The 27,972-nt window shown below is 44.5% G+C and overlaps 1 protein-coding gene across 6 annotated transcripts in view; it reads left to right on the top strand.

The window, feature by feature from the left end:
• Nucleotides 1–27,972, top strand: part of si:dkey-71h2.2 (low density lipoprotein receptor adapter protein 1) — a 136,243-nt gene that overhangs the window by 84,550 nt on the left and 23,721 nt on the right. The window contains exons 5-10 of one of the 6 annotated variants that reach the window (XM_090233312.1): nt 206–278; nt 1,505–1,588; nt 2,469–2,590; nt 5,930–5,964; nt 25,820–25,848; nt 26,939–27,225. In XM_090233312.1, the coding sequence (XP_090089438.1) occupies nt 206–278; nt 1,505–1,588; nt 2,469–2,590; nt 5,930–5,964; nt 25,820–25,848; nt 26,939–26,985 (390 nt within the window). In that variant the 3' untranslated portion in view covers nt 26,986–27,225. The other 5 variants (XM_090233310.1, XM_090233313.1, XM_090233311.1 and 2 more) reach the window with 5 other exon arrangements.

The following is a 27,972-nucleotide window of genomic DNA, read 5'->3' on the forward strand; positions in this document are numbered from 1 at the left end:
ATCTTGTGGTAACAATGGGTAGTGCACGTGTGATAATGTTTACTGTGTATTTGCTTCAACTCTTAACAGTAAGGGCCAGTTGAACTATGGTAGACCTCACTCTGGAGATATAGTTCAGAGCCATGTATCATTCCCTGAGGTTCTTTGAAGATGTAGCCAATCAGAGTGTGTTATTCTCTGAGGTTCTGTGTTCTGTCATTGACAGGCCCAGGCTGTGACGCTAACAGTAGCCCAGGCCTTCAAAATAGCTCTGGACCTGTGGGAGATTGCTCAGGAAGGTGAGTACTAACTCTAACGGTAAATCAGGAAGGTGAGTACTAACTCTAACAGTAAATCGGGAAGGTGAGTACTAACTCTAACAGTAAATCAGGAAGGTGAGTACTAACTCTTAACAGTAACTCAGGAAGGTGAGTACTAACTCTAACAGTAACTCAGGAAGGTGAATACTAACTCTAACAGTAACTCAGGAAGGTGAGTACTAACTCTAACAGTAAATCAGGAAGGTGAGTACTAACTCTAACAGTAAATCAGGAAGGTGAGTACTAACTCTAACAGTAAATCAGGAAGGTGAGTACTAACTCTAACAGTAACTCAGGAAGGTGAGTACTAACTCTAACAGTAAATCAGGAAGGTGAGTACTAACTCTAACAGTAAATCAGGAAGGTGAGTACTAACTCTTAACAGTAACTCAGGAAGGTGAGTACTAACTCTAACAGTAACTCAGGAAGGTGAATACTAACTCTAACAGTAACTCAGGAAGGTGAGTACTAACTCTAACAGTAAATCAGGAAGGTGAGTACTAACTCTAACAGTAAATCAGGAAGGTGAGTACTAACTCTAACAGTAAATCAGGAAGGTGAGTACTAACTCTTAACAGTAACTCAGGAAGGTGAGTACTAACTCTTAACAGTAAATCAGGAAGGTGAATACTAACTCTAACAGTAACTCAGGAAGGTGAGTACTAACTCTAACAGTAACTCAGGAAGGTGAATACTAACTCTAACAGTAACTCAGGAAGGTGAGTACTAACTCTAACAGTAAATCAGGAAGGTGAGTACTAACTCTAACAGTAAATCAGGAAGGTGAGTACTAACTCTAACAGTAAATCAGGAAGGTGAGTACTAACTCTAACAGTAAATCAGGAAGGTGAGTACTAACTCTAACAGTAACTCAGGAAGGTGAGTACTAACTCTTAACAGTAACTCAGGAAGGTGAGTACTAACTCTAACAGTAACTCAGGAAGGTGAGTACTAACTCTAACAGTAAATCAGGAAGGTGAGTACTAACTCTAACAGTAAATCAGGAAGGTGAGTACTAACTCTTAACAGTAACTCAGGAAGGTGAGTACTAACTCTAACAGTAAATCAGGAAGGTGAATACTAACTCTAACAGTAGCTTAGGAAGGTAGATCATTAATGCTGTTAATGCTGTTGAAGTGTGCAGAGATTATTCCCCTTTATGGTCAGAGTCTTCTCTTCTCTTTGCTTCTCCTCTCCGTCCTCAGATAAAAGTAAGAAGGCCAGGACGTGCTGCTCATGTTCTGTCAGCGATGGACAGACAGAGATGACAAACACACACTGTGTCTCAGGTAGGTCAACTTCCTGGTACTCTTGCTGTGTATGACCTTGACAGCTGTTGTCACTAAAGCCTTTCGCTGCTCAACTCTAGCACGGCAGGGAGTCTGCAGATGTAGACCCCTCCGTAGGACACACTCACTGCGCTTGAGGTAAGTCACTTAGCTACTCTCTGCTCCACTCTCCTCTCAGTGCTCATGGCTTCAGGGGAGACAGCTGGAGATTCTGCTAAAGTGGTGCAGTAAAGCCTCGGGGACCTGGTCTGATCACTACGGTTGAAAGTTTCAGGTCATTAAAATTCTACTGCTGTGATGGCCATGTCCCATGGGCTTTCATTGATCTACTCTGTCCTGTGACGCAGGGTCAATGGGAACAACAAAAGATGAGCCTCTTTCTCTCTCTCTCTCTCTCTCTCTCTCTCTCTCTTTATCTCTACCTCTCCCCTCCCTACCTCTCTCTCTCTCTCTCTCTCTCTCTTTTTCTCTACCTCTCCCCTCCCCTCTCTACCTCTCTCTCTATCTCTTTTTCTCTACCTCTCCCCTCCCCTCTCTACCTCTCTCTCTCTTTATCTCTACCTCTCCCCTCTCTACCTCTCTCTCTCTCCTTTTCTCTACCTCTCCCCTCCCTTCTCTACCTCTCTCTACCTCTCTTTATCTCTACCTCTCCCCTCCCCTCTCTACCTCTCTCTCGCTCTCTTTTTCTCTACCTCTCCTCTCCCCTCCCCTCTCTACCTCTCCCTCTCTCTCTTTTTCTCTACCTCTCCCCTCCCCTCTCTACCTCTCTCTCTCTCTCTCTTTATCTCTACCTCTCCCCTCCCCTCTCTACCTCTCTCTCTCTTTCACTCATCCAACCTCTCTCCCTTGCTCCTTCCTCCTCTGTCTCTGTCTCTCTCAGACTCAGAGAAGCACCAGCCCCTGGAGAAGGAAGAGAAACTGAGACGGCCATTCTTCTCCATGTCGTTCAGCTCGCCCCGCAGCAAACCCACCCGGAAACGACCAATCAAACACGACTCCTGGGTAGGTCGCGACCTTGGGTTCCAGGCCTCTGATTGGTCTATCCAGTCTCATTATCACACCTAATGTGACTCAAACAGTATTTATTCTCCTCTGAGGATGAACTGGGTCTGTTCCAGGATATTGTTTAGAGATAACGGATGAGAATCTGGGTCTGTTCCAGGATATTGTTTAGATATAACGGATGATAATGACATGAACCCCATTCTGCGGCGGACTGGGACCAAATACCGGCCATGGCATTTCTAATACACCGGCCCCCAATTAACCAGATAATGATAATTTTGCACAACAAACAGGCCCACTAGGCTTCAAATGTACCAGCCCATCTGGCACATGCCAGAAATGCCAGATGGCCAGTTCGCCCCTGTCCCCATTAGACATGGCCTCGATTATAATAGTGGTGGATAGTCTTCTCTACTACAGGTTTTAAAACTCTGTAGTGCCAGGGGGTTATTTTCGAAGCAGCCATATACTATATACATTATTAAGGTGTAGAGGTCACCCCTAAATACTAGTTTATGGTTCACAAATCCTAAACTTAACAACTAGTTATGATAGCTGACCCTGGATCAGTGATTAGTTGAATGTTCTACTCCAAACACAAGAGCGGTTACTTGTTATGCAGCTGTGTTGACATATACTGGCCACTAGGTGGCAGAGTTTCCCTTTGAATGTTAAATACTCCACATCATCCGATACGTGTCCTCACTGGGAGACTAGATCAACCACATCTCATCAACTAGTCTGTCAACTACATTATAAAGTCTCTTTCTCTCTCAATTCAATTTAAAGGGTTTTTTATTGGCATGGGAAACATATGTTTACATTGACAAAGCAAGTGAAATATGTCATATTATCTATATTTATATACAATAGTTAATAGTTAATAGTTAAAGTACAAAAAGGGAAAATAAATAAACATAAATATGGGTTGTATTTACAATGGTGTTTGTTCTTCACTGGTTGCCCTTTTCTCGTGGCAACAGGTCACAAATCTTGCTGCTGTGATGTCACACTGTGGTATTTCACTCAATAGATATGGGAGTTTATCAAAATTTGATTTTTTTCTAATTCTTTGTGGATCTGTGTAATCTGAGGGAAATATGTCTCTCTAATATGGTCATACATTGCGCAGGAGGTTAGGAAGTGCAGCTCAGTTTCCACCTCATATTGTGGGCAGTGTGCACATAGCCTGTCTTATCTTGAGAGCCATGTCTGCCTACGGCGGCCTTTCTCAATAACAAGGCTATGCTCACTGAGTCTGTACATAGTCAAAGCTTTCCTTAAGTTTGGGTCAGTCACAGTGGTCAGGTATTCTGCCACTGTGTACTCTCTGTTTAGGGCCAAATAGCATTCTAGTTTGCTCTGTTTTTTTGTTAATTCTTTCCAATGTGTCAAGTAATTATCTTTGTGTTTTCTCATGATTTGTTTTGGTCTAATTGTGCTGATCGAGTGGGTTGCTCTCTGTCTTTCCCTCTCGCTTCACTCTCTTTCTCTCTATTTACTGAATATTCTTTATTAAAAGTCTCCCAAAGGATGTATCTGAAATATGTCTCCTTTACTATTCTAAATTTGACCGTACGTCACAAACCAATATTATTAACAAACAAATATTGATTTAAAATATTGATATACACTGAGTGTATCAAACGTTAGGAACACCCCCCCCCCCCCCTGCCCTCAGAACAACATCAATTTTGTACACTCAGTGGAGATTGAAAACAGTGTAGAGATGAAATACTGCTCTGCAGCTCTTGGTAATTCACTTAAAACCTCTTAAGGATCCAACCTTTAAAAAAAAAAACATTTTAGTCTAAAATGACATACCCAAATCTAACTGCCTGTAGCTCAGGACCTGAAGCAAGTATATGCATGTTATTGATACCATTTGAAAGGAAACACTTTGAAGTTTGTGGAAATGTGAAATGAATGTGGGAGAATATAACACATTAGATCTGGTAAAAGATAATACAAAGAAAAAAACAACATTTTTTTTTGTACCCTCATCTTTGAAATGGAAGAGAAAAGCCATAATGTATTATTCCAGCCCAGGTGCAATTTAGATTTTGGCCACTAGATGGCAGCAGTGTATGTGCAAAGTTTTAGACTGATCCAATGAACCATTTCGTATCGGTTCAAAATGTTGTATCAAGACTGCCCAAATGTGCCTAATTGGTTTATTAATACATTTTCAAGTTCATAACTGTGCACTCTCCTCAAACAATCGCATGGTATTCTTTCACTGTAACAGTTACTGTAAATTGGACAGTCCAGTTAGATTAACACGAATTGAAGCTTTCTGTCAATATCAGATATGTCTACATCCTGGGAAATGTTCATGTTACTTACAACCTCATGCTAATCACAATAGCCTACATTAGCTTAACTGTCCCGTGGGGTGGGGACGCCGATTTAATTAAATAAAAACATCACTGCGCTATTTGATTGATTGAAGCTATGTGGGTGAAGCTATTTCATAATATGGTGCACTGAGGAGGTGTATAGAATTGATACTGGTAACGCTTTTTTTGTTATAAATGTTACCGTTTGTAGGTTATATTGGCCTGCACGTTGATGTGTACAGTGTCATGTGGGGGTTGTCTTGGTACTGATTCTACTCACAGAATGTGGAGGTCATGTTACGATTTGAAGGTTATCTTCGATGCACATTGATGCATACAGTACATTTTGTCTCGTGGGGTTGTATTGATACTGTACTATAGTACATGTTGTCTCATGGGGTTGTATTGATACTGTACTATAGTACATGTTGTCTCATGGGGTTGTATTGATACTGTACTACAGTACATTTTGTCTCGTGGGGTTGTATTGATACTGTACTATAGTACATGTTGTCTCATGGGGTTGTATTGATACTGTACTATAGTACATTTTGTCTCATGGGGTTGTATTGATACTGTACTACAGTACATTTTGTCTCGTGGGGTTGTATTGATACTGTACTATAGTACATGTTGTCTCATGGGGTTGTATTGATACTGTACTACAGTACAGTTTGTCTCATGGGTTGTATTGATACTGTACTATAGTACATTTTGTCTCATGGGTTGTATTGATACTGTACTACAGTACATGTTGTCTCATGGGTTGTATTGATACTGTACTACAGTACATGTTGTCTCATGGGGTTGTATTGATACTGTACTACAGTACATGTTGTCTCATGGGTTGTATTGATACTGTACTACAGTACATTTTGTCTCATGGGGTTGTATTGATACTGTACTACAGTACATGTTGTCTCATGGGGTTGTATTGATACTGTACTACAGTACAGTTTGTCTCATGGGGTTGTATTCGTTCTCTTTTTATTCACAGGACGTGGAGGACGGCCTCGATGATGCGTTCTCAAGGTAATATTTAAATTGTTTTACATTCTGTTGTTTGTCAAATACTGTAAATATAATTTATTGACATGTTTTTTAAGCCCCAACCTGAACCCAACCTGTATGAAAAAAAAAACGTTTCTGGGTTGAAATTTCCAGATAACTTTCCCCCCAAATCAAGGTCACATCTATCGACTAATATCCACTAATAGTTTAATAAAGTGACTGTTGGAAGTAGAGTAAAATAAAAATAAATGTTGTGGTGTATGGACTGACTTGAGATCAGTTGTAGTGGTGTATGGACTGACTTGAGATCAGTTGTAGTGGTGTATGGACTGACTTGAGATCAGTTGTAGTGGTGTATGGACTGACTTGAGATCAGTTGTAGTGGTGTATGGACTGACTTGAGATCAGTTGTAGTGGTGTATGGACTGACTTGAGATCAGTTGTAGTGGTGTATGGACTGACTTGAGATCAGTTGTAGTGGTGTATGGACTGACTTGAGATCAGCTGTAGTGGTGTATGGACTGACTTGAGATCAGTTGTAGTGGTGTACGGACTGACTTGAGATCAGTTGTAGTGGTGTATGGACTGACTTGAGATCAGTTGTACATGTAATGGTATATGGACTGACTTCTGATCAGTTGTAGTGGTGTATGGACTGACTTGAGATCAGCTGTAGTGGTGTATGGACTGACTTGAGATCAGTTGTAGTGGTGTACGGACTGACTTGAGATCAGTTGTAGTGGTGTATGGACTGACTTGAGATCAGTTGTACATGTAATGGTATATGGACTGACTTCTGATCAGTTGTAGTGGTGTATGGACTGACTTGAGATCAGCTGTAGTGGTGTATGGACTGACTTGAGATCAGTTGTAGTGGTGTATGGACTGACTTGAGATCAGCTGTAGTGGTGTATGGACTGACTTGAGATCAGTTGTAGTGGTGTACGGACTGACTTGAGATCAGTTGTAGTGGTGTATGGACTGACTTGAGATCAGTTGTAGTGGTGTATGGACTGACTTGAGATCAGCTGTAGTGGTGTATGGACTGACTTGAGATCAGTTGTAGTGGTGTATGGACTGACTTGAGATCAGCTGTAGTGGTGTATGGACTGATTTGAGATCAGTTGTATTGGCAATTAAGGAAATTAAACTAAATGTAGCCAGCCAGGCTATATTTCCCTGGCTCTCTCTACATCTACATCTTTTGGTGCAGCAGGGTAGTCTAGTGGTTAGAGTGTTGGACTAGTAACCAGAAGGTTGCAAGTTCAAATCCCGAGCTGACAAGGTACAAATCTGTTGTTCTGCCCCTGAACAACGCAGTTAACCCACTAGGCCGTCATTGAAAGTAAGAATTTGTTCTTAACTGACTTGCCTAGTAAAATAAAGGTAATATATATATATATATTTTTTTTGCTACCTCAGCTGCAATAGGCAACACTAAAACAATCTTTAGGCTGGTTTACAAAATATATTATTATACAATGCTACCTTTTTTTCTAAACATCCAAATTCACTTTCAAATGATACATTCAGAACAAAACATGTCTTTCAACTCTGACCTGTTGTTTTGGGTTCTGTACATTTCTGACTATATGTTTTTGTTGTTGTCTGGAAATAGAAAATAACATATAATTTGAAAACTACAGACCTTGTCTGTTTGGAAATTTAACTGAAATCTTACTGCTGGCAATCCCACCGGCACCATTACCGGCCTCCTAAATATCTATCCCTGTCTCTGTTCCTCACTCTGTCCCTGTCTGCCCGGAGGGGGCTGCTCGTACGGGTGCAGGGGGTGGCACCGCATTTGTGGAGTAGAGCTGGGGCTTTTTTTAGGATGGAAGGAGGCAGTAGGGTGGTACGTGGGGGCGACCCCAGGGGGCCTTGAGGAGATGAATGGGGGGTCCTCCGGTTAACGGGGAGCTTTGTATGCCTGAGGATGGAGACGTCAGAGGAAGAGCAGGAGGAGGAAGGCAACATGTCCTGGGAAAGGTAGCCACCCCATAACAACAACCCAGTACTGTATCCAACATGTCCTGGGGAGGGTAGCCACGTTATAACAACAACCCAGTACTGTATCCAACATGTCCTGGGGAGGGTAGCCACCCCATAACAACAACCCAGTACTGTATCCAACATGTCCTGGGGAGGGTAGCCACCCCATAACAACAACCCAGTACTGTATCCAACATGTCCTGGGGAGGGTAGCCACCCCATAACAACAACCTAGTGCTGTATCCAACATGTCCTGGGGAGGGTAGCCACCCCATAACAACAACCCAGTACTGTATCCAACATGTCCTGGGGAGGGTAGCCACCCCATAACAACAACCCAGTACTGTATCCAACATGTCCTGGGGAGGGTAGCCACCCCATAACAACAACCTAGTTCTGTATCCAACATGTCCTGGGGAGGGTAGCCACCCCATAACAACAACCCAGTACTGTATGCAACATGTCCTGGGGAGGGTAGCCACCCCATAACAACAACCCAGTACTGTATCCAACATGTCCTGGGGAGGGTAGCCACCCCATAACAACAACCCAGTACTGTATGCAACATGTCCTGGGGAGGGTAGCCACCCCATAACAACAACCCAGTACTGTATCCAACATGTCCTGGGGAGGGTAGCCACCCCATAACAACAACCTAGTACTGTATCCAACATGTCCTGGGGAGGGTAGCCACCCCATAACAACAACCTAGTACTGTATCCAACATGTCCTGGGGAGGGTAGCCACCCCATAACAACAACCCAGTACTGTATCCAACATGTCCTGGGGAGGGTAGCCACCCCATAACAACAACCTAGTTCTGTATCCAACATGTCCTGGGGAGGGTAGCCATGTTATAACAACAACCTAGTACTGTATCCAACATGTCCTGGGGAGGGTAGCCACCCCATAACAACAACCTAGTACTGTATCCAACATGTCCTGGGGAGGGTAGCCACCCCATAACAACAACCCAGTACTGTATGCAACATGTCCTGGGGAGGGTAGCCACCCCATAACAACAACCCAGTACTGTATGCAACATGTCCTGGGGAGGGTAGCCACCCCATAACAACAACCCAGTACTGTATCCAACATGTCCTGGGGAGGGTAGCCACCCCATAACAACAACCCGGTACTGTATCCAACATGTCCTGGGGAGGGTAGCCACCCCATAACAACAACCTAGTACTGTATCCAACATGTCCTGGGGAGGGTAGCCACCCCATAACAACAACCTAGTGCTGTATCCAACATGTCCTGGGGAGGGTAGCCACCCCATAACAACAACCCAGTACTGTATCCAACATGTCCTGGGGAGGGTAGCCACCCCATAACAACAACCCAGTACTGTATCCAACATGTCCTGGGGAGGGTAGCCACCCCATAACAACAACCTAGTACTGTATCCAACATGTCCTGGGGAGGGTAGCCACCCCATAACAACAACCCAGTACTGTATCCAACATGTCCTGGGGAGGGTAGCCACCCCATAACAACAACCCAGTACTGTATCCAACATGTCCTGGGGAGAGTAGCCACCCCATAACAACAACCCAGTACTGTATCCAACATGTCCTGGGGAGGGTAGCCACCCCATAACAACAACCCAGTGCTGTATCCAACATGTCCTGGGGAGGGTAGCCACCCCATAACAACAACCTAGTACTGTATCCAACATGTCCTGGGGAGGGTAGCCACCCCATAACAACAACCTAGTACTGTATCCAACATGTCCTGGGGAGGGTAGCCACCCCATAACAACAACCCAGTACTGTATCCAACATGTCCTGGGGAGGGTAGCCACCCCATAACAACAACCTAGTACTGTATCCAACATGTCCTGGGGAGGGTAGCCACCCCATAACAACAACCCAGTACTGTATCCAACATGTCCTGGGGAGGGTAGCCACCCCATAACAACAACCCAGTACTGTATCCAACATGTCCTGGGGAGGGTAGCCACCCCATAACAACAACCCAGTACTGTATCCAACATGTCCTGGGGAGGGTAGCCACCCCATAACAACAACCCAGTGCTGTATCCAACATGTCCTGGGGAGGGTAGCCACCCCATAACAACAACCTAGTACTGTATCCAACATGTCCTGGGGAGGGTAGCCACCCCATAACAACAACCTAGTACTGTATCCAACATGTCCTGGGGAGGGGAGCCACCCCATAACAACAACCCAGTACTGTATCCAACATGTCCTGGGGAGGGTAGCCACCCCATAACAACAACCTAGTACTGTATCCAACATGTCCTGGGGAGGGTAGCCACCCCATAACAACAACCCAGTACTGTATCCAACATGTCCTGGGGAGGGTAGCCACCCCATAACAACAACCTAGTACTGTATCCAACATGTCCTGGGGAGGGTAGCCATGTTATAACAACAACCTAGTACTGTATCCAACATGTCCTGGGGAGGGTAGCCACCCCATAACAACAACCCAGTACTGTATCCAACATGTCCTGGGGAGGGTAGCCACCCCATAACAACAACCTAGTACTGTATCCAACATGTCCTGGGGAGGGTAGCCACGTTATAACAACAACCCAGTGCTGTATCCAACATGTCCTGGGGAGGGTAGCCACGTTATAACAACAACCCAGTACTGTATCCAACATGTCCTGGGGAGGGTAGCCACCCCATAACAACAACCCAGTACTGTATCCAACATGTCCTGGGGAGGGTAGCCACCCCATAACAACAACCTAGTACTGTATCCAACATGTCCTGGGGAGGGTAGCCACCCCATAACAACAACCCAGTACTGTATCCAACATGTCCTGGGGAGGGTAGCCACCCCATAACAACAACCCAGTACTGTATCCAACATGTCCTGGGGAGGGTAGCCACCCCATAACAACAACCTAGTACTGTATCCAACATGTCCTGGGGAGGGTAGCCACCCCATAACAACAACCCAGTACTGTATCCAACATGTCCTGGGGAGGGTAGCCACCCCATAACAACAACCCAGTACTGTATCCAACATGTCCTGGGGAGGGTAGCCACCCCATAACAACAACCTAGTACTGTATCCAACATGTCCTGGGGAGGGTAGCCACCCCATAACAACAACCTAGTGCTGTATCCAACATGTCCTGGGGAGGGTAGCCACCCCATAACAACAACCTAGTACTGTATCCAACATGTCCTGGGGAGGGTAGCCACCCCATAACAACAACCTAGTACTGTATCCAACATGTCCTGGGGAGGGTAGCCACCCCATAACAACAACCCAGTACTGTATCCAACATGTCCTGGGGAGGGTAGCCACCCCATAACAACAACCCAGTGCTGTATCCAACATGTCCTGGGGAGGGTAGCCACCCCATAACAACAACCCAGTACTGTATCCAACATGTCCTGGGGAGGGTAGCCACCCCATAACAACAACCCAGTACTGTATCCAACATGTCCTGGGGAGGGTAGCCACCCCATAACAACAACCCAGTACTGTATCCAACATGTCCTGGGGAGGGTAGCCACCCCATAACAACAACCCAGTACTGTATCCAACATGTCCTGGGGAGGGTAGCCACCCCATAACAACAACCCAGTACTGTATCCAACATGTCCTGGGGAGGGTAGCCACCCCATAACAACAACCTAGTGCTGTATCCAACATGTCCTGGGGAGGGTAGCCACCCCATAACAACAACCCAGTACTGTATCCAACATGTCCTGGGGAGGGTAGCCACCCCATAACAACAACCCAGTACTGTATCCAACATGTCCTGGGGAGACTGTTTAGATAAAACAAAAGTTGCCACATTGATTATTGCGATCCTAAATGAATATACTTGTTTTTTATAAGAACAACACGTGGATAATTGTTTAAATTTAACTGGCCTTTTATTATCTTCCAAAGACAACAAAAAAACATTACCCCAACAGGGTCACCTGGTAAGACTGACCTGGCAACAACGTAGCCTGGCAACAACGTAGCCTGGCAACAACGTAGCCTGGTAACAACGTAGCCTGGCAACAACGTAGCCTGAAGTGAGGGTTGTAGGGTGTACCTCCTTCGTGGGAGGAACCAGAGGAGCCTGGGGTGGTGGAATATTGAGTACAATCATTAGCATTTATGTCTCCATAAAACACCTATATGCTTTAATATTAATTGCAAGCTGTTTTTTTTTTTGCTACACTCACAAAATCCAACTCTCTCAGGAAATCAAACCACACAGACATGAAGTTGTATCCTACCTTTTGATGTCCAGCTGAGAGTGAATGATGTTTCCCATGACAGAGGTCTTGTTCAGGTCTTTGACCATGTCCTTAGCCCCACTGGTGCTGATGAAAATCTCCTCCACCTTTCCAAACATGATGCACATCTTGGTCAGGAAGGGCTACTTGATGTTGTCATTGAGGTGCCCAAAGATCACCTCCTTGAGGGATGACCTTGTAGAACTCATCCAGGGGTTACCTCATTGAGGGGAAGGGAACTCATCCAGATATCACCTCCTTGAGGGGATGGGAACTCATTCAGAGGTTACCTCCTTGAGGGGACGGAAACTCATCCAGAGATCACGTCATTTATGGAAATGGGCCCCTTGTAGAACTCATCCAGAGTTCACCTCCTTGAGGGGACGGGAACTCATCCAGAGGAGGGGATTATGAATGAAGCACACACAGACAGCATACACTAGGCTTCTCATAATGACCTCAACACAGTCACCTTGAGAAACAACACCAACAGATAAATTGCCTGTTCCCAGATCTGTTTGTGCCGTCTTGCCAACTCCTTTAATAATTGTCAAACATGTTTGGCATAACAATGAGTATAGGGTTGGCAAGACAACAGATCTGGGACCAGGCTGGCAGGCACACATTATATGCTTTAAATATCATAGACAACACATCTCTGCAATAACGATTACATTCCAAATCCAAACAGGTTACATCTGAGCTGTAAGCTGATGGCATAGCTGACAGGGACTGGCTGGCTACATACTGCTTGGAGCTTCCGGAGCTCATCATTGGCTGGCTACATACTGCTTGGAGCTTCCGGAGCTCATCATTGGCTGGCTACATACTGCTTGGAGCTTCCGGAGCTCATCATTGGCTGGCTACATACTGCTTGGAGCTTCCGGAGCTCATCATTGGCTGGCTACATACTGCTTGGAGCCCCCTGAGCTCATCATTGGCTGGCTACATACTGCTTGAAGCCTCAGGAGCTCATCATTGGCTGGCTACATACTGCTTGGAGCTTCCGGAGCTCATCATTGGCTGGCTACATACTGCTTGGAGCCTCCGGAGCTCATCATTGGCTGGCTACATACTGCTTGGAGCCCCCTGAGCTCATCATTGGCTGGCTACATACTGCTTGGAGCCCCCTGAGCTCATCATTGGCTGGCTACATACTGCTTGGAGCCTCCGGAGCTCATCATTGGCTGGCTACATACTGCTTGGAGCCCCCTGAGCTCATCATTGGCTGGCTACATACTGCTTGGAGCCCCCTGAGCTCATCATTGGCTGGCTACATACTGCTTGGGGCCTCCGGAGCTCGTCATTGGCTGGCTACATACTGCTTGGAGCCCCCGGAGCTCATCATTGGCTGGCTCTGGTAGTCATGCAGTTTACACACCCGAAAATGTCACATTAGGTTGATGCACAATAATCAGGAGTGTACAATCCCAGAAATCCTTGTGTCAGTGCGTAATCAGGAGTGTACGATGGCAGAAATACTTTATAGGAGACAGACAGCATGAGGGGTTGTTAAGGTTAGTGGGGCAGCAGATCTTATCTTTTATACATAAGTCTCTCACAAAACAGCAGATCAGAAGTACTGCTAGAGGCGCTGTCAGAAGTACTGCTAGAGGGGCTGTCAGAAGTACTGCTAGAGGGGCTGTCAGAAGTACTGCTAGAGGGGCTGTCAGAAGAAGACAATCAATCACAATGCCTCGTGGGTAATAGAGGCAGGGACGGTTTCTTTCTTTCTGCTTGTTTGTTTTCCTTTTATTTTGGGCCCCCGGATTGATCCAACCAGGCCAGAACCGTTTGTAGAATGATTCCCGAGATGATAGTATAGAAATATAATCGATAGAACCTGACTTGAATTTCTATGATTACAGTATAGATGGGAGTTGGTGTCCAATCTCTATAGTCACACTGAGGTTTGGATGTGGTGTGTGTGTGTGTGTGTGTGTGTGTGTGTGTGTGTGTGTGTGTGTGTGTGTGTGTGTGTGTGTGTGTGTGTGTGTGTGTGTGTGTGTTATTATATCATTAATGGATTATGTCTTAAATGCTCATTAAAGTGCGGTAAATGGGTACATTTTCATGTTTAAAAAAAAAAAAAGTTCAGAAACAAGCTGTTTACTAGTTTAGCCCCTCAGTGACTGCCAGCTCCGCTTCACAGCTCCGCTTCGCAGCACTTTGGCCGTGGGAACATTGCTCCGATTGTTTTGCCAGCTATTTGCTATGAGGGGGAAATACCTCAATGCAATCGCAAGATTTCATAGCATGGATTATAACAGCACTAAGTAAATAGATATGCTCTGTTCAGTCAGAACTCTGCTGTAGTCTCCATCCCAATGAGTCTCTCATGCCAGACGGCTTTACTTCCCCACAATGAGAGTAGATCTGTTCTAATCAGGTACAGATGACGCTAAAACAAAAAGCAAATTGTAATTTCAACAGTCAAGGGAGCCTGAGACCTGATAAACCAGACAACTACATCTAACAAGAGTGGAAGGACAGAAGGATAGACTAACTAGAAGGGATAGAGGGAGAGACTAGCTAGATAGGATAGAGGGAGAGACTAGCTAGATAGGATAGAGGGAGAGACTAGCTAGATAGGATAGAGGGAGAGACTAGCTAGAAGGGACAGAGCGATACACTAACTAGAACCTTCTCAGATCCGGTAGAAACAAAAAAAATCATGGCCAGTTTCCCCCCGATTTTGTTTATAAGGTTCTACAGTGGGTGACATGTTTGGACTAAAACAGCATAAAACCGGGTCTATCACAACCCATGTTAAAAGGAATTAGCCAGTTACAGAAACATTTAGAAATAGTTTGTTTGATTTTTTTGTGTGTGTGAAATTAACCAGTTAGCGATCTACCTTTTTGAACATCTGCCACGCTAAACACTGGGACACCTCAGGGGTACGTGCTCAGTCCCCTCCTCAACACCAGGACACCTCAGGGGTACGTGCTCAGTCCCCTCCTCAACACCGGGACACCTCAGGGGTGCGTGCTCAGTCCCCTCCTCAACACCGGGACACCTCAGGGGTGCGTGCTCAGTCCCCTCCTCAACACCGGGACACCTCAGGGGTACGTGCTCAGTCCCCTCCTGTACTCCCTGTTCACTCATGACTGCACGGCAAAGGCACGAGTCCAACACCATCATTAAGTTTGCTGATGACACAAAAGTGGTTTGGCCTGATCACCGACAACGATGAGACAGCCTACAGTGAGGAGGTCAGAGACCTGGCCATGTGGTGCAAGGACAACAACCTTTCCCTCAACGTGATCAAGACAAAGGAGATGATTGTGGACTACAGAAAAATGAGGACTGAGCACGCCCCATTCTCATCAACGGGGCTGTAGTGGAGCAGGTTGAGAGCTTCAAGTTCCTTGGGGTCCACATGACTAACAAACTAACATGGTCCAAGCACACCAAGACAGTCGTAAAGAGGGCACAACAAAACCTATTCCCCCTCAGGAGACTGAAAAGATTTGGCATGGGTCCTCAGATCCTCAAAAGAGTTTACAGCTGCACCATCGAGAGCATCCTGACTGGTTGCATCATTGCCTGGTATGCAACTGCTCGGCCTCCGACCACAAGGCACTACAGAGGGTAGTGAGTACGGCCCAGTACATCACCAGGGCCAAGCTTCCTGCCATCCAGGACCTCTATACCAGGCGGTGTCAGAGGAAGGCCGTAAAAATTGTCAAAGACTCCAGCCACCCCAGTCATAGACTGTTTTAACTGCTACCGCACGACAAGCGGTACCGGAGCGCCAAGTCTAGGTTGAAGAGGATTCTAAACAACTTCTACCCCCAAGCCATAAGACTCCTGAAAGTCTAATCAAATGGCTTCCCAGACTATTTGCAGACTACTCTCTGTTATTATCTATGCATAGTCACTTTAATAACTCTACCTACATGTACATATTACCTCAATTACCCCAACACTGGTGCCCCCACACATTGATTCTGTACCGGTACCCCCTGTATATAGCCTCCACATTAACTCTGTACCGGTGCCCCCTGTATATAGCCTCCACATTAACTCTGTACCGGTACCCCCTGTATATAGCCTCCACATTAACTCTGTACCGGTGCCCCCTGTATATAGCCTCCACATTAACTCTGTACCGGTACCCCCTGTATATAGCCTCCACATTGACTCTGTACCGTAATACCCTGTATATTGCCTCCAAATTGACTCTGTACCGTAATACCCTGTATATAGCCTCCACATTGACTCTGTACCGTAATACCCTGTATATAGCCTCCACATTGACTCTGTACCGTAATACCCTGTATTTCGCCCCGCTATTGTTATTTACAGCTGCTCTTTAATTATTTGTTATTCTTAAATCTGTAACCTAATAAAATGTGGGAAAAGTAAAGGGGTCTGAGTACTTACCGAAGACGCTGTAGTTCTGTCTTGTTGTTTTGTTAACTCCAACCACCTCGTGCCCCAGGTATTCAGCCAATCGGCGGCCGCTGCTGTGTGGTGGGATGTGTGGCTATACAATGGCTGGCTACCCAGGGTTGTATATGTGGACAACGGGACATGAAAGCAGATTTCCAGATACATCGCCGTAGATTGTGTATTGTCGGTGTGAAATGAAATGCAATGTTACACAGTATCCAAAAACAAAGTAGTATTTTAGATGTACTGTAAATTCCCCAGGCATTGGATTGGGTTAACAGTTAAAAAAAAAAAAAAAAAAACATGACACATTAAAAAGGCCGTTTTGACAGAGTTGAAAACGTTGGCTCAGGCTTCTTTAATGCATTATGGAAGTGTGAATAATTCAACCTGACCTAAAATAGGAGGTTGTCATATCTTTAAGATTTCAGCTGGCTTGTTCTTCTTCTTTTTTTAAATTTTTAAATATACCCTAATTTGGGCCCAGGAAGTTACAGGGCTGGAGCCAGACTTTGTGGATCATTTATTGCTAAAAGTGAATATATACAGTGCCTTGCGAAAGTATTCGGCCCCCTTGAACTTTGCGACCTTTTGCCACATTTCAGGCTTCAAACATAAAGATATAAAACTGTATTTTTTTGTGAAGAATCAACAACAAGTGGGACACAATCATGAAGTGGAACGACATTTATTGGATATTTCAAACTTTTTTAACAAATCAAAAACTGAAAAATTGGGCGTGCAAAATTATTCAGCCCCTTTACTTTCAGTGCAGCAAACTCTCTCCAGAAGTTCAGTGAGGATCTCTGAATGATCCAATGTTGACCTAAATGACTAATGATGATAAATACAATCCACCTGTGTGTAATCAAGTCTCCGTATAAATGCACCTGCACTGTGATAGTCTCAGAGGTCCGTTAAAAGCGCAGAGAGCATCATGAAGAACAAGGGACACACCAGGCAGGTCCGAGATACTGTTGTGAACAAGTTTATAGCCGGATTTGGATACAAAAATATTTCCCAAGCTTTAAACATCCCAAGGAGCACTGTGCAAGCGATAATATTGAAATGGAAGGAGTATCAGACCACTGCAAATCTACCAAGACCTGGCTGTCCCTCTAAACTTTCAGCTCATACAAGGAGAAGACTGATCAGAGATGCAGCCAAGAGGCCCATGATCACTCTGGATGAACTGCAGAGATCTACAGCTGAGGTGGGAGACTCTGTCCATAGGACAACAATCAGTCGTATATTGCACAAATCTGGCCTTTATGGAAGAGTGGCAAGAAGAAAGCCATTTTTTAAAGATATCCATAAAAAGTGTCGTTTAAAGTTTGCCACAAGTCACCTGGGAGACACACCAAACATGTGGAAGAAGGTGCTCTGGTCAGATGAAACCAAAATTGAACTTTTTGGCAACAATGCAAAATGTTATGTTTGGTGTAAAAGCAACACAGCTCATCACCCTGAACACACCAACCCAACTGTCAAACATGGTGGTGGCAGCATCATGGTTTGGGCCTGCTTTTCTTCAGCAGGGACAGGGAAGATGGTTAAAATTGATGGGAAGATGGATAGAGCCAAATATAGGACCATTCTGGAAGAAAACCTGATGGAGTCTGCAAAAGATCTGAGACTGGGACGGAGATTTGTCTTCCAACAAGACAATGATCCAAAACATAAAGCAAAATCTACAATGGAATGGTTCAAAAATAAACATATCCAGGTGTTAGAATGGCCAAGTCAAAGTCCAGACCTGAATCCAATCGAGAATCTGTGGAAAGAACTGAAAACTGCTGTTCACAAATGCTCTCCATCCAACCTCACTGAGCTCGAGCTGTTTTGCAAGGAGGAATGGGAAAAAATTTCAGTCTCTCGATGTGCAAAACTGATAGAGACATACCCCAAGCGACTTACAGCTGTAATCACAGCAAAAGGTGGCGCTACAAAGTATTAACTTAAGGGGGCTGAATAATTTTGCACGCCCAATTTTTCAGTTTTTGATTTGTTAAAAAAGTTTGAAACATCCAATAAATGTCGTTCCACTTCATGATTGTGTCCCACTTGTTGTTGATTCTTCACAAAAAAATACAGTTTTATATCTTTATGTTTGAAGCCTGAAATGTGGCAAAAGGTCGCAAAGTTCACTAAGTAACCTTTGACACTAAGCATAAGTAACCTATTCACAGACTGAGCACATCTATGTGTGTGTACAAGGCGAGTTTCCTCATACTGAGAAGAACATGTCTGTATATGTCACGCGGAGTCTTTTGAACTTTCTCCTTTATAAAAGATCTGTTTCAATTATGAAAACGTTGGTAGTCTGACCTTTGCCCTTTGCCGTTGGGCTTTAAAGCTATCTAGCCCTGACCAGTAGCGTTGTGTGTATAAAATCACCGGGGACGCCAAGTCCCCCTCCCCCGCGCCACAATGCCAAAGTACAAACTATGTGTTGTGATAATGGCGTTGTTTGGTCTATAACCTGTTACTTCATATACCTTGACACCGTGATATATACTGTAGGACTAAAGGCTGAGATAATAAGAAGACACAGTGATATAGAGGCCTAAAGGCTGAGACAATAAGAAGACACAGTGATATATACTGTAGGCCTAAAGGCTGAGACAATAAGAAGACACAGTGATATATACTGTAGACCTAAAGGCTGAGACAATAAGAAGACACAGTGATATATACTGTAGACCTAAAGGCTGAGACAATAAGAAGACACAGTGATATAGAGGCCTAAAGGCTGAGACAATAAGAAGACACAGTGATATGGAGGCCTAAAGGCTGAGACAATAAGAAGACAGTGATATATACTGTAGGCCTAAAGGCTGAGACAATAAGAAGACACAGTGATATATATACTGTAGGCCTAAAGGCTGAGACAATAAGAAGACACAGTGATATAGAGGCCTAAAGGCAGAGACAATAAGAAGACACAGTGATATATACTGTAGGCCTAAAGGCTGAGACAATAAGAAGACACAGTGATATAGAAGCCTAAAGGCAGAGACAATAAGAAGACACAGTGATATGGAGGCCTAAAGGCTGAGACAATAAGAAGACACAGTGATATAGAGACCTAAAGGCAGAGACAATAAGAAGTCACAGTGATATATATATATAGAGGCCTAAAGGCAGAGACAATGAGAAGACACAGTGATATATAGACCTAAAGGCTGAGACAATAAGAAGACACAGTGATATAGAGGCCTAAAGGCTGAGACAATAAGAAGACACAGTGATATATACTGTAGGCCTAAAGGCTGAGACAATAAGAAGACACAGTGATATAGAGGCCTAAAGGCAGAGACAATAAGAAGACACAGTGATATATATATAGAGGCCTAAAGGCTGAGACAATAAGAAGACACAGTGATATATACTGTAGGCCTAAAGGCTGAGACAATAAGAAGACACAGTGAAATATAGACCTAAAGGCTGAGACAATAAGAAGACACAGTGATATATACTGTAGGCCTAAAGGCTGAGACAATAAGAAGACACAGTGATATAGAGGCCTAAAGGCTGAGACAATAAGAAGACACAGTGATATATACTGTAGGCCTAAAGGCTGAGACAATAAGAAGACACAGTGATATATACTGTAGACCTAAAGGCTGAGACAATAAGAAGACACAGTGAAATATAGACCTAAAGGCTGAGACAATAAGAAGACACAGTGAAATATAGACCTAAAGGCTGAGACAATAAGAAGACACAGTGATATATACTGTAGGCCTAAAGGCTGAGACAATAAGAAGACACAGTGATATATACTGTAGGCCTAAAGGCTGAGACAATAAGAAGACACAGTGATATATACTGTAGGCCTAAAGGCTGAGACAATAAGAAGACACAGTGATATATATATAGAGGCCTAAAGGCTGAGACAATAAGAAGACACAGTGAAATATAGACCTAAAGGCTGAGACAATAAGAAGACACAGTGATATATACTGTAGGCCTAAAGGCTGAGACAATAAGAAGACACAGTGAAATATAGACTTAAAGGCTGAGACAATAATAAGACACAGTGATATAGAGGCCTAAAGGCTGAGACAATAAGAAGACACAGTGAAATATAGACCTAAAGGCTGAGACAATAAGAAGACACAGTGATATATAGACTTAAAGGCTGAGACAATAAGAAGACACAGTGAAATATAGACCTAAAGGCTGAGACAATAAGAAGACACAGTGAAATATAGACTTAAAGGCTGAGACAATAAGAAGACACAGTGATATAGAGGCCTAAAGGCAGAGACAATAAGAAGACACAGTGATATATACTGTAGGCCTAAAGGCTGAGACAATAAGAAGACACAGTGATATATAGACTTAAAGGCTGAGACAATAAGAAGACACAGTGAAATATAGACCTAAAGGCTGAGACAATAAGAAGACACAGTGAAATATAGACTTAAAGGCTGAGACAATAAGAAGACACAGTGATATAGAGGCCTAAAGGCTGAGACAATAAGAAGACACAGTGATATATACTGTAGGCCTAAAGGCTGAGACAATAAGAAGACACAGTGATATATACTGTAGACCTAAAGGCTGAGACAATAAGAAGACACAGTGATATATATATAGAGGCCTAAAGGCTGAGACAATAAGAAGACACAGTGATATATACTGTAGGCCTAAAGGCTGAGACAATAAGAAGACACAGTGATATATACTGTAGGCCTAAAGGCTGAGACAATAAGAAGACACAGTGATATATACTGTAGGCCTAAAGGCTGAGACAATAAGAAGACACAGTGATATATACTGTAGACCTAAAGGCTGAGACAATAAGAAGACACAGTGATATATATATAGAGACCTAAAGGCTGAGACAATAAGAAGACACAGTGAAATATAGACTTAAAGGCTGAGACAATAAGAAGACACAGTGATATAGAGGCCTAAAGGCAGAGACAATAAGAAGACACAGTGATATATACTGTAGGCCTAAAGGCTGAGACAATAAGAAGACACAGTGATATATAGACCTAAAGGCTGAGACAATAAGAAGACACAGTGATATATAGACTTAAAGGCTGAGACAATAAGAAGACACAGTGAAATATAGACCTAAAGGCTGAGACAATAAGAAGACACAGTGAAATATAGACTTAAAGGCTGAGACAATAATAAGACACAGTGATATAGAGGCCTAAAGGCTGAGACAATAAGAAGACACAGTGAAATATAGACCTAAAGGCTGAGACAATAAGAAGACACAGTGAAATATAGACTTAAAGGCTGAGACAATAATAAGACACAGTGATATAGAGGCCTAAAGGCTGAGACAATAAGAAGACACAGTGAAATATAGACCTAAAGGCTGAGACAATAAGAAGACACAGTGAAATATAGACTTAAAGGCTGAGACAATAATAAGACACAGTGATATAGAGGCCTAAAGGCTGAGACAATAAGAAGACACAGTGAAATATAGACCTAAAGGCTGAGACAATAAGAAGACACAGTGATATATATACTGTAGTTCTAAAGGCTGAGACAATAATAAGACACAGTGATATATCTAGGCCTAAAGGCTGAGACAATAATAAGACACAGTGATATAGAGGCCTAAAGGCTGAGACAATAAGAAGACACAGTGGCAGAATAAATCCAATCACAACTTTGTTTCAACACAAAACCGGAGAGCAACATCGATCCAGTGAAGTCCCCAAAGCATATTGCACGAAACAGACCGTTATATGACCTACAGCCTGGGTCAAACAGGTTAATGTTTCCCACATGTTTTCCACTACTAAACTATTGATTTAGAACCACAGAGAGTTACCTCAAGTCGCAGAGAAAACAGGCGCTGCCTCCACTATTCCAGCAACATTTCAACTTCAACATTTCAACATCATCTTTTCAGTTTTGCTTAGTCTAATACGATGACAAATAAAAGATACCAAAAACAATTTAGTCCAATCAACGTAAGCTAAGTATGATGTAGATGTCCATGGTTCTGATTTGTGTGTGTGTATGTGTTTAACATATTGAACTTTTATCCCCTCAGGCCAGGGGCGTGATGTATTCATTTATGTTTGCATCAAAATCAACTATTATAATCATTGGCCATTGCAGAGAATTAAGTAAAACCACAAGTCCAAGCTAATTTAGGAAAGGGACAGTTTTAGCTAGCTAGCCACCGGAGGACAACGACACAACGAGATGCAACAATAAAAATAAAAAAATCTGTCAATGACATTTTGCTTTTGATGTGATGTGATGGGTGTGAAGCCAAATCCAAACTGGCTTCCCTTTACACTTTTTCTTTTGTGTGTGCGCCAGAACCATTCACAGCTGAGCTCACTCAGTTTAGCTCAATGCTGATTGGCTGTTATTTTATACTTATTTTCATCAAGGGAAGCCAAAAGCTCGCTGGCTTCCCCTACATTCAATACTACGGCGGCAACAATGTCATTCACTTTTTAACCAGACAGCATCAGATAGATGGGCTACATGTACAGAGACAGAGGGGGCGCTGTTTTGCTCAGATGCTTTCTCCGTTGAGATAAATTCAACCTCTTGCGAATCGAAGGAAAATTATGACACACAAAATATACATTGTTTTTTTGTGGGGGGTTTTGGTCATTTTGGGGGGAAGCCTGGCTTCCCTTGGCATCCCTGAATACATGCCACTGGCCCTGACCCTGTTGTTGGGCTTAAAACGAATTAGCCCCGACCCTGTTGTTGGGCTTAAAACGAACTAGCCCCGACCCTGTTGTTGGGCTTAAAAAAACTAGCCCCGACCCTGTCGTTGGGCGTAAGACGAACTAGCCCTGACCCTGTTGTTGGGCTTAAAACGAACTAGCCCTGACCCTGTTGTTGGGCTTAAAACTAACTAGCCCTGACCCTGTTGTTGGGCTTAAAACTAACTAGCCCCGACCATGCTTACTAACCTTAAAACTAACTAGCCCTGACCCTGCTAACTAACCTTAAAACGAACTAGCCCGACCCTGCTGACTAACCTTAAAACTAACTAGCCCTGACCCTGCTAACTAACCTTAAAACAAACTATCCCTGACCCTGCTGACTAACCTTAAAACTAACTAGCCCCAACCCTGCTAACGAGCCTTAAAACTAACTAGCTCTGACCCTGACATTGGGCTTAAAACTAACTAGCCCTGACCCTGCTAACTAACCTTAAAACTAACTAGCCCCGACCCTGCCTACTAACCTTAAAACTAACTAGCCCTGACCCTGCAAACTAACCTTAAAACTAACTAGCCCTGACCCTGCTAACTAGTCTTAAAACTAACTAGCCCTGACCCTGCTAACTAGTCTTTAAACTAACTAGCCCTGGCCCTGCTAACTAGTCTTTAAACTAACTAGCCCTGACCCTGCTAACTAGTCTTAAAACTAACTAGCCCTGACCCTGCTAACTAATCTTAAAACTAACTAGCCCTGACCCTGCTAACTAACCTTAAAACTAATTAGCCCTGACCCCGCTAACTAACCTTTAAACTAACTATCTCTGACCCTTCTAACTAACCTTAAAACTAACTATCTCTGATCCTGCTAACTAGTCTTAAAACTAACTAGCCCTTATGCTAACTAACCTTAAAACTAACTAGCCCTGATCCTGCTAACTAGTCTTTAAAACTAACTAGCCCTGATCCTGCTAACTAGTCTTTAAACTAACTAGCCCTGATCCTGCTAACTAGTCTTAAAACTAACTAGCCCTTATGCTAACTAACCTTAAAACTAACTAGCCCTGATCCTGCTAACTAGTCTTTAAACTAACTAGCCCTGATCCTGCTAACTAGTCTTTAAACTAACTAGCCCTGATCCTGCTAACTAACCTTAAAACTAACTAGCCCTGATCCTGCTAACTAGTCTTTAAACTAACTAGCCCTGATCCTGCTAACTAACCTTAAAACTAACTAGCCCTGATCCTGCTAACTAGTCTTAAAACTAACTAGCCCTGATCCTGCTAACTAGTCTTTAAACTAACTAGCCCTGATCCTGCTAACTAACCTTAAAACTAACTAGCCCTGATCCTGCTAACTAGTCTTTAAACTAACTAGCCCTGATCCTGCTAACTAGTCTTAAAACTAACTAGCCCTGATCCTGCTAACTAACCTTAAAACTATTTATTTATTTATTTGCACCAAAGAAAACAAGTGACAAACAAAACAAAACAAACATAACAGATAAAAACAAATTAAAACATAGTAACAGTGTGCAGGTTGGGAGCCCAAGGACTTCTATGAAAACCCCACCGCAAAGAAACTATATACAATATACAACAATTAAAAACTCTTTTTGTTAGATTAGTGAGTAGTTTGGTTCATCAGGCTGACCCCCAGTCTTCATGTGTTATATTACTGAGTAGTTTGGTTCATCAGGCTGACCCCCAGTCTTCATGTGTTAGATTAGTGTGTAGTTGGGTTCATCAAGCTGACCCCCAGTCTTCATGTGTTAGATTAGTGAGTAGTTTGGTTCATCAAGCTGACCCCCAGTCTTCATGTGTTATATTAGTGAGTAGTTGGGTTCATCAGGCTGACCCCCAGTCTTCATGTGTTAGATTAGTGAGTAGTTGGGTTCATCAGGCTGACCTCCAGTCTTCATGTGTTAGATTAGTGTGTAGTTGGGTTCATCAAGCTGACCCCCAGTCTTCATGTGTTAGATTAGTGAGTAGTTTGGTTCATCAAGCTGACCCCCAGTCTTCATGTGTTAACAAAACAAAACAAACATAACAGATAAAAACAAATTAAAACATAGTAACAGTGTGCAGGTTGGGAGCCCAAGGACTTCTATGAAAACCCCACCGCAAAGAAACTATATACAATATACAACAATTAAAAACTCTTTTTGTTAGATTAGTGAGTAGTTTGGTTCATCAGGCTGACCCCCAGTCTTCATGTGTTATATTAGTGAGTAGTTGGGTTCATCAGGCTGACCCCCAGTCTTCATGTGTTAGATTAGTGAGTAGTTGGGTTCATCAGGCTGACCTCCAGTCTTCTCCTGAAGTTATTGAGGGAGTATGGGACCAAAGGTGCAGATGGAGTCAGGTAATTAGAGGTGGCTAGTCTTGCAAATGTATTCTGTATGATGAGTAATTTGTGTAGGTAGGAGGCAACTTACTAGCCCTGTACATGCTAACTAGCCTTAAAACGAACTAGCCCTGAATACATGCGTGGCTGCGTGGCTGCGTGGCTGCGTGACTGCGTGTGTGCGTGTGTGTGTGTGTGATGGTTTCATCTATAAGGTGTGTTTTGTCTCTTCAACCCGACATGCAGCAACATGGAGGTAGAAGAGATGGACACTGGTAAGTGTGGTGAGCTCATTAGAATGTTTATTATACAATAAACACATACATGAACATGTTTTGATTTCATCAGTCAGTACTGTCTGTCTGTATGTCTGTCTGTCTGTCTGTCTGTTTCTGTGTGTGTGTCTATATCAGTTGGACTCAAACTATTGTGATTCCCTATCTTTTCTGTGTGTACAGACAGGCAGTGAACCTCTACAGACTACCTGTGTCTCCTTTCATCTCCACTCCTCCTCTCCCTTCTTCCTCCCCTGTCCTCTCATCTCCACTCCTTTCTCCTCTCCTCTCCTTTCTCCTCTCCTCTCCTCTCCTCTCCTCTCCTCTCCTCTCCTCTCCTCTCCTCTCCTCTCCTCTCCTCTCCTCTCCTCTCTTCTCCTCTCCCCTCCTCTCTCTCCCCCCTCTTCTCCTCTCCTCTCCTCTCCTGCTCCTCTCCTGCTCCTCTCCTCTCCTGCTCCTCTACTCTTCCTATCCCCTTCCTTGTCACTTCTCCTCTCCTCTCCTCTCCTCTCCTCTCCTCTCCTCTCCTCTCCTCTCCTCTTCTCTCCTGCTCCTCTCCTGCTCCTCTACTCTTCCTATCCCCTTCCTTGTCACTTCTCCTCTCCTCCCCCTTTGTCATTGTCATTCCATCGCTCAAATGCACTCCTTTATTTTCACATTTATTCTCTCCTTCTTTCGACATCTTTGTTCCCTGCCACCTTTTTTTTCCAATGTATCATGCATATTCTGGCTTACTCGTATGAACCCCCACCTCGCTTTTCCCGTTTTCCTCTCTATCCCCTCTCACTTTCTCTCTGTCTTTCTCTCTCTATCTCTCACCCCTCTCTCTCTCCCACTCGCTCCGTCCTCCTTCCTTCCCTCCCTCTCTCTCTCTCTATCTCTCACCCCGCTCTCTCTCCCACTCGCTCCTTCCTCCTTCCTTCCCTCCCTCTCTCTCTCTCTATCTCTCACCCCGCTCTCTCTCCCACTCGCTCCTTCCTCCTTCCTTCCTTCCTTCCCTCTCTCTCTCTCTATCTCTCACCCCTTTCCCACTAACCTCTCTCCCACTCGCTCCTTCCTCCTCCCCCCCTCTCTCCCCTCCCCCTCCCAGCCTGGCAGAGTCCAGTTCCAGACAGCAGTCTAAGGATGCAGCTCTGAACCCCTTAGAGGAAGACACCACCCGCCCTAGAGGAAGACACCACCCCTCCTAGAGGAAGACACCACCCCCCCTAGAGGAAGACACCACCCCCCCTAGAGGAAGACACCACCCCCCTAGAGGAAGACACCACCCCCTCTAGAGGAAGACACCACCCCCCTAGAGGAAGACAACACCACCACCCCCCGTAGAGGAAGACACCACCCCCCTAGAGGAAGACACCACCCCCTCTAGAGGAAGACACCACCCCCCGTAGAGGAAGACACCACCCCCCCTAGAGGAAGACAACACCACCCCACCTATAGGAAGACAACACCACCACCCCTAGAGGAAGACAACACCACCAACACCCCTAGAGGAAGACACCACCACCACCCCCCCCTAGAGGAAGACACCACCACCACCCCCCATAGAGGAAGACACCACCACCACCCCCCTAGAGGAAGACACCACCACCACCCCCCTAGAGGAAGACACCACCACAACCACCACCCCTAGAGGAAGACAACACCACCACCACCCCCCCTAGAGGAAGACAACACCACCACCACCCCTAAAGGAAGACAACACCACCACCACCCCTAGAGGAAGACACCACCACAACCCTCCTAGAGGAAGACACCACCACAACCCTCCTAGAGGAAGACCCCCCCCCCCTAGAGGAAGACACCACCACCACCCCCCCCTAGAGGAAGACACCACCACCACCCCCCCTAGAGGAAGACAACACCACCACCCCCCCCTAGAGGAAGACACCACCACCACCCCCCCTAGAGGAAGACACCACCCCCCCTAGGGGAAGACAACACCACCACCCCCCCTAGAGGAAGACACCACCACCACCCCCCCTAGAGGAAGACACCACCACCACCCCCCTGAGAGGAAGACACCACCCTCCCCCCTAGAGGAAGACACCACCACCCCCCCTAGAGGAAGACACCACCCCCCCTAGAGGAAGACACCACCACCACCCCCCCCCCCCCCCTAGA

Source organism: Oncorhynchus mykiss, chromosome 4 (assembly GCF_057628025.1).
Source record: "Oncorhynchus mykiss isolate SJ-2025 chromosome 4, ASM5762802v1, whole genome shotgun sequence".
Classification (NCBI taxonomy): domain Eukaryota; kingdom Metazoa; phylum Chordata; class Actinopteri; order Salmoniformes; family Salmonidae; genus Oncorhynchus; species Oncorhynchus mykiss.